The sequence below is a fragment of the Phocoena phocoena genome, chromosome 13 (genome assembly GCF_963924675.1).
Source record: "Phocoena phocoena chromosome 13, mPhoPho1.1, whole genome shotgun sequence".
Lineage (NCBI taxonomy): Eukaryota > Metazoa > Chordata > Mammalia > Artiodactyla > Phocoenidae > Phocoena > Phocoena phocoena.
In genome coordinates this window covers 42,133,978-42,147,555 of record NC_089231.1, presented here as the reverse complement: position 1 = coordinate 42,147,555, position 13,578 = coordinate 42,133,978, and the positions used below count along the sequence as shown (strand labels likewise).

The 13,578-nt window shown below is 35.4% G+C and overlaps 1 protein-coding gene across 1 annotated transcript in view; it reads left to right on the top strand.

Moving 5' to 3' along the window:
* Nucleotides 1-13,578, top strand: part of ASXL3 (ASXL transcriptional regulator 3) — a 140,341-nt gene that overhangs the window by 24,313 nt on the left and 102,450 nt on the right. Inside the window, exons 2-3 of the mRNA XM_065890447.1 lie at nt 10,300-10,408; nt 11,631-11,739. Of these exons, the coding sequence (XP_065746519.1) occupies nt 10,300-10,408; nt 11,631-11,739 (218 nt within the window). The remainder of the gene's footprint in view (nt 1-10,299; nt 10,409-11,630; nt 11,740-13,578) is intronic.

Sequence of the window (13,578 nt, the reverse complement as noted above, 5' to 3'; positions counted from 1 at the left end):
CATAGATTTGCTGTGTACTATTGTGGTTCAGAATTTTATAGTTTCGCTATGTATATACAAAGTATTTCTATATCTATGGTTATAACCTACTGGTGAACATTTCATTTATTGGCAGTTTTTTTCCTGAACAAACAATGACTCTTCGTGAATATGCATTGAGTTTTTCTAGGGACTGTACCAAAAAGTGGAATTGCTGATCTGTAAAGCATGCACACCTGTTTTTTTTTTTCCACTAGATATGGCCAGATGCCTTTCCAAACTGGTTGTATCAGTTTATATTCTCACTAGAGTATTTCATAGTTCCTGTTTCTGGACATCCTCAGCCAATGTTTGGTATTGCCAAGCTTCAAATTTTGTTCTCTTCTGTAAATCATGAAATGTTAGCTTATCACCCACCAGCCGCTGAATGTTGTCTGAGCATCTGGGTCTGACAGGGCCCTATAAGGGGAACAAGTCCTAAGGAGCTGATTACCACTGAGCCACGAGGTATTAGCACAGAACTAAATGCTGCAGTCACAGGACAGGCTGTGATGCCTACAGAGGTTCAGAAACCATCACTATGGATGGGAGAGTTAATTAGGAGGTGAAGGCGAGGCATCCTTGACAAATGAGTAGGAAGAGAGGAGAACAGATGATGTTGAAGATGAAGGGAATATAAAGGCAGGCGGCGTGGCTAGAATCAACAGTATGCCAATTGTCCAACCATTATTAATTGTCCTTAAAGCCTTAACCAGAAAGATATTAGTAGAGCTTTAATGCATACCTGTTTTGAATTCATCATTTTACAGATGAGAACATCGAGGCCTAGAAAAATGAGATAAGCTTGTATAAATCACTTAGCCTATTAGACAAGTGTCAAAAATAAAATAAGCAGGGGATTTGTTGGCTTATTTAACTTGTACATCCAATAGGCTGAACTTCAACGTGACTAGATAATGCAGGAGTCCAAGTGATGTCATCTTTCCCCCCCCATGTTTTCTTCCTATGTTTCGCTCTGCTTGCCTGTGGTTAGCTTTGTTCTCAGCAGGCTCCATCCTTGTGGAAGCAGAGGTAGTCGCTAGCTAATATTTTTTGTACCTTTACAGTAAGCTTATGATTTTACTGAAAATAATGTATGCTCATCCCCTTTATTTCTATATCAGTTTCCCCAAAGATACTCAGACTCCCACAGTTTGGCCAGATAGTTTAACATGGCTAGCCTTTCTGGTGGGGAAATCAGGACCATTTCACTGATGGCTGAACTGGAATAAGGTAAAGTTCCTAAGAGAAAGGAATGCAGGGCTTGCCAATATAAGGTGGCCATGTAGCCTGTGTAGTAGGTAGGGTGTTTGAGACACATAATTGTAGTCAGGAGTTTAAATAGAATATAGATGATATTCATTGTGAGTGCTTTATGTCTACAAATCCGAGATTGTAACAATTTTTATAACAGTGATTAAGTTCATTTCAGCAAACACCTTTTGAGTACATTGGGATTGTTTGTCACATAATACAATTAAATAAATGTGTGTCTATCCCCTGTGGAGTTCCCAAACTGGTTGGAAGTTGTAAGGGCAGGAGAGTTAGAAGTGTAAACAATTTTGACGGAAGGAAACCATGAAGGATATGCAGAGTTTTGAGATTGTAATACAGTGAGGGAGATACCCTGGTATCACAGAAGGCTATGTATATACAAAGTATATCTATATCTATAGTTATAACCTACTGGTGAACATTTAATTTATTGGCACCGTACAGGTGGTTGTTAAGCAAGGAATGGGATGAAATTCCAGGCAGAGGGTTTCACAGGAGCCAAAATAGAGAGATAAGAAACCACAAGAAGCACATGGTTTACTGAGCTGGATCAGATCAAAGGAGAGTAGTCTGGGAATCGGGGAGTAATCTGAGAGTTGGGGAAGATGAAGATGAAGGAGGTGCCACGTGTACTGTAGAGGATCCCAATGTCAGCCAAGGGCTTTGTGCTTCCTTTGGTGGGCAGTGAAAAGCACTGATTTTAAAAAAAGCAGTCAATCAATCTAGTGTATGGCATGGCCTGAAGCCTGAGCAGTGTTTCATTTGTTTGTTTTTGTTTTTTTAATAGGAAAATTGCTCTGGCACCAGTGGGGTAGACCAAACTGCAGCAGGGAGGTATTGAAAGCAGGGGTAGGGGTAGGAGCTATAGAGCTGTCTTCTTGTGATGTAAAGATTGTTTGAATTCGGATGTGAGGAAGTAAAACCTGTATATTGAAAGATGAATGTTGTTGAGGCAGAATAATTCAAATAGTCTGAGCAATGCTCCATTCCTGGGTGACGAAGAGGAGGGTACCCGTCACTGAGCGAGAGACAGAGAGAGTCAGGAGAAAGATCTCCACTGGGAGAGATGAGTAAGATGACTTCTATGTTGGGTAATGTAATATTGCAAATATATAGTAATTTCATTTATATGTGGATACTGTTTGTAAATTTTTCAATGCTATTTAAAGTGCCTGGGTGTTTTTCAATTTTATAAATCTACACAGGGAAAAATAATCATCACACTGCTTTATTTTTTCACAGAGAAACAAATATTTTATATACCTTTAAAATAATTTTTAAGCATTTTGCTAATAAAATATTCCTGGGAACATCCAAGCTAGGTACTTTTTCCTAATGACCCTAACCATAAAAGTTTAGCATTCCCCCACATATATTTCTTGGCATTCTGTAATAGGGGTTGTTGCTACCTGTTATTGTGGGGAGGATTTGAAAATTATATATGCTTAGGAAACAGTTAAGTAGGTTTCTGGAGTTATGTAAGATTTTTCAAAGACTTTAGTGTATACTGTTAATGTACTTGGTGAGTTTGCAAAGGGAGAATGCAGCTTTTCTGAAACTCCTTTGACAGGTTTTTGAGCATCACTTGGGACTAATATCCCATAGAACACATTCAGAAACACTGTAATACTAGCCGTTGCTAACAAAATGGGAGAGTGTGAGCAGCTACAAGTAGAACATAGAAATTAACATTTTTATATGACTCTATCTTATCGTACTAAATATATTTACAATGTCTGTTCTTTAATATATGAAATCCACTGTTTTATTTTATTTTGGAAGCTATGTGGGTGTTTTAGCATAAATGAAGATATTCTCTTTGAGATTATAGTTGTGGGGAAGTAGTATAAAGTCCTGAAGAGCCATCAATGGCCATGGGTTGGCTGCCTCTGCATCGGAGTTAGTGATAGAAGAAATCCACACATGATCCCATCTCAGTCATCTCCTTAGAATAAACTAGGGGTAACATCTAAATTCCAAATGATTTTCTTCTTTTTGTGGCACATGCCTCAAGGCTCCTAGCTCCTGAATCCCTAGTCATTTCATATGTATTCAGAGAATTCAGTTCAGCTCAGCCTGCATTTCTGTTCTGTACAAAGCACTGTCAGAGTGCAAATTTATCTCAAGATTAGTTTGGCACATATAATGTGCTCAATAAATATTTATTCAACTAATGGATTGTGTTATTCTTTAATGATCTAGTTCTACAAAGAGGCCTCTCAGTTACGGATCTGAATTCTCTACCATATTCTCTCAAAGGTCTTTCTTCCTTAGTGTTCATGGGGTAGCAGTACCTGAACAAGACAACCAACAGTGTCATCTTCTGCAATCTAGTTCTTTCTTTTTATTATTTGAAATTTACCCCGGGGGAGTCATTGTTATAGGCAACGCTGAGGGAAGATGGAGCCAACATCTTACCATTTTCCAGCATCTGGCTTTTCTTTGTGTGTTTCCTTCAAGTGCTAAATATTCTTTGGTAGTATCCAAGGATAGTTAAGTGGAAGAAACAACTCTATGGACAGAGAATGTGGGGTGGTGGAAAGAGCACGGACATTGGAATCAGTAGAATTTGGTTTCAGCTGTGTCACTTAGTTCTTATTTGACTACACTGTGATTCTTAACCTCTCAGCCTCAGTTACATCTGTAAAACTCGGAATCATGTTTACATTTTATGGTGACTGTAAGGAATATAGATAATAGTTGTGAAAGCCCGGTTGCGTTAGGGATGCTCAATAAATGGCAACTATAATAATAGATATTTATTATTATCATTCTGTTCTCTCTGCCTTTACTGAATAAGTTATTTTCAATATTTATCACGTGAAAGGCTGTGGGATAGGGGGTGTGTACACTTGCGTATCTTCACTTATTTTTACTAATGAAACAAAAATGAAATCAGACAAAATATTACCTGACCCAATTCTTTAAACAAGCTACAGAATATATAATTTCTTTCCATTTGCCATCCTTTGTACCTCTAGGTGTTGGTTACTTTGAGCCATAATAGTACTAGATAATAAGACTACTACTAATAACTCACAATTTTTGAACACGTACAATATGCCAGACATAATTCTAGGTGTTTTACATGTTTTAACTCATTAAATCTTCAGAATGATCCCCCAGGCAATAGTGACTTTTCTTATCCACATTTTGTAGTTGAGAAACCTGAGACCCAGAGAGGTGAAGTCCAAAGTCGTAGAGCTAGTAAATGGTCTAGCCTCAGCTGAGCTCAGGCTGACTGGCTCCACAAGTCACAGTCTTATTCATTGTATTCCACTGCCTTTCTTAGTATAGCAGTGGTAATATGGCATGTCACGACATGCATAGTTGTAGAGACACAATCGCCAGTATTCAGCTATACATGTGGTGTGTTCTTTCCTTAATGTCTATAATCAAAGATAACCATCTCACCTCATATTTTAGTTGGAGGTCTTTAAAAATTATAATTTAGATTATATGCTTTAGCTTACACGTTTTTAGGGCCATTTCTTAATTTCCTTATAGATCCTATTCTAAAATAACACCGAGCAAACTTTTGTCCTTGTATTGATGTTTTGAAACTCTTGTCTCCTAAAACAAAAGGTCTGTTTAGTGAATATGGCTGTATGAACCACTGCAGTCTATCTAGTGGTAGCTTGGTAATGTCCATAAAGTGGATACAGAGTCTAAGTTCAAATGCCTGTTTATATTCCCCAAATAATATATTTTTATACTGTTCAAGCCAATCAGAGATGCATGTCTAGGTTTAGAGTCTGAAACTGTCTCTCTAAATTTAAGAATTAAATTGTACAACATATGTCACTTGGTAATTTTATTTCTTGCCTCAATATCCCCACCTATAAACGAGTACTTGGGACTAAGTCTCTAATTTTACCCTACAGACATGTTGAATATTGAAAATCATGTAGGTATTCTTTACATAGAAAAATGCAAACTATCTTCTTTTTAAATATGACCCATCTCTTGAGGTAACTGGTTGTTCCTATTTATTTTTATATGTTTATATGGGCTTTGAAATCAGAGTAGAATTTGGATTTCAGCTGTATCAGTTAGCTGTTTAACTGTAGAAAGATTCTTAACCTCTCAGTCTCAGTTATATCTGCAAAACTGGGAATCATACTTAACATTTTATAACTCTAATATTTGTTATTTGTCATAAGTCAGTGCCCATTAAAAACTTTCACTAGTGATCCTCTTACAGGGACTGTGAAGTTTGGGGCACTGTTTTTGTCTTCAAAATCAAGTTTCAGAATTGCTGTAGGTCATTTTTTGGTTAGTATTTTATGTGCTGGGATTCTTCAGATAACATATGTATAAAGGACTCTAACTTTAAAATTTTTATTTTTCAGTCATTCTGGGGGGTTCCAGACTAGCAGTAATATTTCTCAAGAGTAAGAAGTTTGTTTGGCTTGACATTCTAGGGTAGTTTTTAATCATCTAGGTTACTGATTTATCAATTGATATAAACCTTGTGTATGTGTGTTTAAGAGTCATCCACATTCAATGGTAGAAATAGTTTATTCTTCTATTAGTAGTAGTGACCTGCCCATTAAATATGTAAATACGTAAGTAAATCCAAGTGTGCATTATTGGTTTTTTTTTAACATTTTAAAAACATTTTTCTGTGAAATGTGATGTATATAAAGTGAAATGCACAAATTCTAAGTAAACAATTTAATTTTCACATAGTGAACACTAAGATTCTGTATAAAGAACTGAAACGTTACCTCCACCTCAGAGGCCCACATAATTTCCCCTTAAAAATATATCCTTTAAAATTAAGACATTTTCTCTAGGCTGTCAACACTGAAAATACTTGAAAGGAACTATTATTAATTTTTTTGAAAGAGTAAACATAAAATTGTTTCAATTAATTCATATTAATAAGACAGCACAATAACAGACTAATAATGCTGCTTAATAATTGCTCCTTAAATTTGTTGAATTTTTAGACTTCAGTTGTTCAGGATTACGTTTTTGATGCTCCCATAATTGTAAAACGAGATTTTAGAATGTTTGCAGGAAATAGCTTTCAGCTAAAATTATTATTAAGGGATACTTAGTAAAGTAGTTTAAGACTTGGATTACTTAAGTACTGTCTTGTAAAGCATTATTATGTTATATGGAAAGGAACAGAGGACCACAACGATGATATTTTCTTTGTCGTGTGTAAATATTCTTCCAATTGCATTCCCCAGATATTTGTTCTGGTTTTTAAAATTATTAAAATAGACAGGCCATCCATTCTCTTCACCAAGTGTGCACTATTAGTAAAATTTTATGTGTTCTGTCAACAATTTGATGTGATAAAGCAATGGTTTTTCTGTAGTTCACACAGCACTGGGGCTCTGCAAAGCATCTCTGGGGGTTCTTTGATGTCTAGACAGTTTAAATTATGCCTGCTCCCCTGCCTCCAAATTCCACCCCGTTCTGCTTCAGGGGTTGTGGGAAATGAAAACAAACCAGAAGGGTTCCACAACCCTACAGTCTAAGGAGGAAAACAAACAAATAGAATAAGGTGTATATCTACCCTGGCAGGTGTATAGGGAAGGGCTCAATTACAGGGAATGGGAGAAAGAAAAGAATTGGGGGCAAATAGTGTCCTGCTTATTTACTCCTAATTATATCCCTAGTGTGGAACTATATGAGGCCTGTGGACAAAAGGAAAGCATTATGGAAGTGTTAGGGAAGAAAGTAGAATTCACCTTTTACCCCAGTCCTCCAGTGTTTTCCTCCCTGCCAACAGCCAAATCTAAGAGTTTGGTGTGTTTCTTGTACACTGTCTTATTTATTGAAATGGTAAGATGTAGAATTGCATTTTAAGTTGGAAAACTAACTTTTTTTCCCTTCCTTTCTTTTTTGTTTTCTTTTTATAAATTGGGATATCGCAATTCTTCCAATTCATCATTTTAGAAAGTAAGTAACTTTTGAAATTTTAGAGATTTTTTTGGTTAAAATGTTGTTTTATTTCATATATTGTGTACACGTATTCTATTCCAGAAATTTTAGCTTTTGAATTCTGACTGAGGTGATTAACTCTTGCGTTAAGTGTGAACAAACTTTTTTTAATTAAAAATAAGAAATATTGCATAGAAGATGTCCGTGTTGTCTAAGAATACAGACTTTTAACACATACTTGCCTCATCTTCTTTCATACCCACAGTAAGTCATTGTGCTTTTTTAATATATACAGATGTATAAATGTATGTTTGTATCTTTTTTAAAGCTGGCCTAGGTATACTTGCTAGTTCTGTTTTTTCTGAATATTAAAATAATAAAAATACGTAAATGAGACTTTTATTTACTCCTGTTCAATGACAGTTAATTAAGACATTCATGTTTTCAGGGAAAGCAGTTCAAAATTTCTAGACCTTATGGAAATGTTGAGAATAATAGCAATAAGTAAAGGGTATGAAAGATTTTTAAAATTCACTTTCCTGTGTATATGCAGTGGATAAAACAGTTACGTTTTTAGTAAGCACTTCACTCTTTCGATGCTAATGGTTTATTGTTTTAAATAAAATGGACTGTATAATTCGGGTGTTTTTCTAGGAAGAAATGCAAGTGATATGTTTAAAACTAAGTGACTATCAACCACTGACTTGAGTAGTAAAATTTGCATTCGATTGCAAAGTATTTTTTAATTCTTCTGAAATGCAAACGTTATATAGTTTTGAAATAAAACGAATTTCATATGTTTGTTTTGGGAAAGATTTGGGGAAATTACAGTAGTCATTGAGACTTTTGGAGATCTGTTGTTATGTGATTGTAAATTACATATTTTAAAAAATACTTCCACAGTAAATCTTGAGTTTATTGAGTTAATAAACAGTATAATTTAATAATATATTCATGTTCAACAGAGCTTATTATTTATATGAAACTGGGTGTTTATCACTTACGTTTGCAGCAGGCATAGCATTAAACTGCTATTTAATAATCAATTTATCTTCTACAATTATCTTTGGTTTACTGTACCTTAGAAAGAAAATGTAAATTATAGTGATAGTAAATTATATTCGTTCAGTATTTTTTAGTTGTCTTTAAATCTGTATTATTCTCTAATATTCTAAAGCTGAGTTCTTGGAACTGTGTGTACTAGGACCTTAGGAATAAAGAACAGGAAGCGTGTGTGTGAGGTTTGATAGGTGCACAGTTGTATTAAGTTATATCTTTAAAACATCTACATTGTTTCATTTTTATGTATAGGATTCTACTTTACTTGCAGTGTTAACATTTTCTTGCCAAGTCCCTCCAGAAAAATCTGTGTTTCTGACAGTTTCACCAAATTAAAGCTCCACAAAGCTGGCATAATAATTCCCAGCTTCAAATTGTCTGTGCTTTTTCTGAAGAGAATGATGATAAAAAAATATATTTTGCAGTCTTCAGTATACCGTGGATAGCATTATTTATCTGGAATTTATTCATGGACAGCTATTTCTGAGAGATGAATATATTTTACTTTATAAGGTATGCCTGGCCCACTTTACATATGAACAGAACATCTTTTATGAGGAAAAATAATGAAATGAGGTCTGTAAGCTTGTAGAAGCTTCCAGAGGAAAGATATTACGTAAACGTCCAGCATTGTTTCTATGTGTACTTCAGTGTTCTGACTGCATTGTTCTATGACCAAATTTATATCAGGGCTCTGGCTTCCTGTCAGACCAAATGGAATCATATTGATGTGTTGGCACAGAGAAGCTGTTTCCTAAAATAATAAAGAGTGTTCTTCTTATTACAATACTTATAAGCCTTTATGACCATGCTGTGTATCTATGCTGCCTTGCTATTGTGTGTTGTGTCAACTCAGCAAATTTGGCTTTTTCATTTTATTGGTGAGTATTCATAGTAAGGGATTGGATAATCTTGGGTTTTAGAAAACTTTTAATTTAGTTAGTGACATAAAAATATGTTTCTATCACAGAAATTCAAACTTTGAAGCCTTAATATCCTAAAGGTTCTCTCGTCCCAGGATATCTTGGATTACATACCCAGAACCCCTACTAGGTAAATGGGGTGGAGTAGGGCTTCTAATCTTTATTGGTTCAACCAAATATTGATCTTTTAGCGTATTAGGAAGTAAAATGGATATGGAAACATAGGTAAAGGAAAGTAACAGTTCTACCTCTAAATTCTAGTGTACAAAAATATCAGTTTCCAAACAAAACACACAAAAAGTTCTAAAGTCTACCCCAGGAAATACATACATGTTATACATTTCATAAACATCTTTTTAAGTATATGAATACATTTCAATAATGTTTGTACGTACGTGTTTTGATATTTGAATCAATAATAGTGTAATGCTGTTTGGTTTCTTAAAAAAATCTGTCTTCATAATTTAGTCACTTGCATCTTTACTACCGAACATAATTATTAGCTGGGTAGAATTCCCAAACACATATTTCTTTATTTGACAAATAAAGGACTGAGGAAAGGATGTCATTGAAGAAGTTGTATCAGAGAGATATAAACACAGATATAGATTTTTATTTGGCCTTGGTGAGAAATGCAATCCCGTGAGTAACTTAAATACTTGTACTTTCAAATCAGTTCTTCCGTGGTTTATTATTCTTTTGTTGCTTTTCAACCTATAGGATGGAGCTGTCCTTGAACTTGGTTTATTTGATCATTCAAGTGCAACCATCAAGTTGTCTGTAATATTTAAAACCTGAGGCTTCATGGTATTATTTGCAAAATAGCACCACATAAACGTTTGGGCTTTGGTTTCTTTGAAATATAGTGTTGGTTGCTTTATGAATAAAAGCATAATTTCAATTCAGGAGACTTTTTGCCTGAAGCCTATAAGACAGATGCATCTGATTAACTTTGGCGAAACTGGACTGGCCTGTTATTGTAATGTAGATGTTTTCGGGGTTGGGAGGATATTTTAAAAAGGCATGCGAGGGGTCTTTTTTTTTTCTTAAGAGACTGAGAACAGTTTTGCCACAGAAACTGCGTCTCAGACGGCTTCATTTTTTGCACACTTTTATTTTCTAGTGGAACTTCTCCATTAGCCTGTCTGAATGCAATGCTTCACACTAACACTCGAATAGGGGATGGAACATTCTTCAAAATCCCTGGAAAGTCAGGCCTCTATGCTCTCAAAGTAAGTTGGACTGTTCTGCGTAGTATGTCTGTTATTACTATGTATCATGCATTTACATGTGAAGGTAAACAAAATTAGACTTGGGTGAAGGGTAGAATGACTCCTTTGCCTTTTAAATGTTTTCAGATGTCTTAAAAGTGATTTCATATTAAGAATAAACAATGACATTTTCTTTAAAGAAAACATATCTGTGGTTTCACTCTAACATATGGTAATGGAAAATAGTTGTGGCTTCCTTAAAATTCTTGATTCTTAAAAATTTACATGGAGGAGTGCCATGGTTGATCAGCCAAGTTTTAAGATGATCACAGTTGCCAAATACTATTTGATTTAATGACCATCAGTTGATATACGGGCTTCACACCTGTATGCCTTTCTGTCTTTTACAAAAAATGAGAAATGTACCCCTTCTTCTTGAAAATTTGCTGATTTAAATCAATTATTCAAATTTAAAACAACCACTGATCTCCGGGAAGTTTTTACTAATAATGCATACTTGTTATATGAGAAGAACAGAGAAATAAAAAGCTTCAGATAACTGAGTCTTAATTATTTTAGAGTAATTCCCATTTCCATCTAGAATGGAAATGCCATGTAAGATGCAAAATTCCAGAGAACAAAAGCTGGTGATCTGCAAATGGTTGCATCACTTGCATCAAGCAAAATCAATGTATTATTTCTTATAAATTAAAAAAAGTCTGCTTTAATAAATGATGGGTTACATTTAAAGTTCATTAATTTCCTTTGAGAAGTTTTCTGTTTTGTTTTGTTTTTGTTTTTTTTTAATGCTAAAAGTTATACCTGGCAAAGAAGCAGGGGTTCTTTCTCAGCTACTTAGGGTCAGTCTCTTAAACTGTGTGTGTTTCAGAAAACAATACAGGTTAATCAAAGAGCTTGTATTATTTCAGTTGATTTTTGTAGCTACTTGGGTATTTAATTTATGATTAAAATTCTGAGTCGTTAAGCCATTTTCTAAAGTAAGGAAGAAGGTAAAATTTAGAAAAATGGAAACAACATATGTTAAAAAAAAAAAACCCTTGTTTTTTGTATAGATTTTAAAGGTTATCCAAAAGCTCAACTATGGTTTTACATTAAAAAGTAAATCAGTATTGAAATTCCAAATCACAAGCAACTGTGATAATTCCTTAGGACTGTGGAAGTACTTTGAATGTTTTCAATTGCTAATACATCTCCATAAATCATTATTTTTAAAATAATATAGAAAGAGGAGTCGTCATGCTCAGCTGATGGAACGTTGGATTTAGGCTGTGAGTCTGAATTGGAAGGCACAGAGATGGCAGAGGTCAGTGCCAATGGGGAAGGAAATGGAGGTAAGTGTGACAAATTTCAGGATACAAACCCTGTTCTCTTAAAGGTTATGTAGAATTCCAATAACTTACTAATTGAGTTCCCTACCATTATAGATACAGTTTTCTTCTAAGCTTCTAACAGTTTTCTTCTAAGCTTCTACTGCCTCTTAGATTTATCATCAAACAATTCTGGTTCAAAAGGTTAGCACCTAAGAAAAGTAAACAGCTCTTTGCTTTTTGTTTTATTTTGTTTTTTAGCAGTATGGCTTTCCCTGGATAGTATTCTTGAGTGTTATCAGTATAGTTCTCCTGCAATCTGAGAGGGTTACTGGGGTATGTCGTGGTTTTATTCTTATAAAAGTGAGGCCTGAGAATGCCAGTGTTTTATTTCTGATTGTGCTGATTTTTTGTGTGATCACAAGTAGTTTTATAATAGCTTTGTTCCTAGGTTTGTCCTTAATAAATTAAGCTTAATGTTAACATTCCTGACAGCAAAACAATGAGCAAATAAGTTATATTCTTCTGAAATGCTTTTGAAAGGTGAGAAACCCTTCTAGAATTCTAAGGGGGCATTTTCCACCTCTGAATTCTGTCCATGTGGATCCATTTTTATCTTTCTCAAAACATTTGCATTGTGATTCCGTTGGTGTATGTAATTTCTGTGCTGCAGTTTTGGCAAATCTTTGTCCCACAAAAGCTGCTGTACTTTTCTTTAACCCTACTGGTCCCCCAAGTGGACCCAGATCATGATTTGGGAGGAAGAGTGTGTCATTAAAGTCTCTGTCGGTGGACTCATAGAAATCAGTAAATTATCTTTAAACAAAGAAGCCTTAAAGGATCCTTGCAGAGAAATCATACTTCGGTAATAGCCCAAAGCCATTCATTTTATTAATGGTCATAGGAGTCCCTTTGTATTCTGACTGGCCACTCCTGCCCTTTAAAGTGATGTGCTTTCTGATAGTCCCCAAGGGACTGGCTCTGCGCCAGCGCTATCTGACCTGCAGCTGAGGTGCTGAATTAATGGAGGAAACAGATTCTTGTCTTAGTAAAATGGCTGAAGTCGGCTTTCTAGACTTTTTTTAGCCAACTTTCATTGAATTTGCTGTCCTTATTCCTATACCTTTTGAAAACTCAACTAAGCCCCCCAAAGTGCTGTGAACTTTGGCAGGTCCTTGTGGTTAGAAAGAGAACAAAGCAGAGATGCATGACATTTTCTGGATTTCTGGAAGGGGCACACCCTTCTCCTTCAGTAGGATGAAGGGGAATCTTATTGGGTCACTCCTTTTGCCGTACTGCCTGCTTGCATGAGCACTTGCGTGTTCCCTCTCCCTCCTCCACCACCTCTCTGTTAACATATATCAACGTATGTATTGAGTTTCTGCTATGTGCCAAGTACTGTTCTTGACATTATAGTTACGACAGTTAAAAAGAAGAACAGAAAGAGACCTCTCATGGATTTTATATTGGTAGAGAGACAGACCGTGAGCAAAAGAAACATGTAAAATTTACAGCTTATTCAGTGCCAACAAGAGATATGGGGCAAAATAAATTAAATAAGGAGATAAGAGTGAGAGAGGGGTATTTGAGGAAAGACCCGAGGCAGTGAGGGAGCAGGCATTTGATGGGAGAGAGTTCTAGGTAAAAGAAGGAGCAGTCACAAAGGTCTTGAGGCAGTAGAGTGCCTGGAATGTTCCAGAAACATCAAGAGGCCAGTGTAGTTGGAGTCCAGAGTGAGCAAGGGAGAAGATGGTAAGATACAGTGTCAGAGAAGTGATGGGGCCTGGTATAGAAGTTCGCTTCTTATTGCTCCATTTTTCTCAGTGAAATAGGAAACAGGTTCTTCAGCCAAGGGTGAAGATG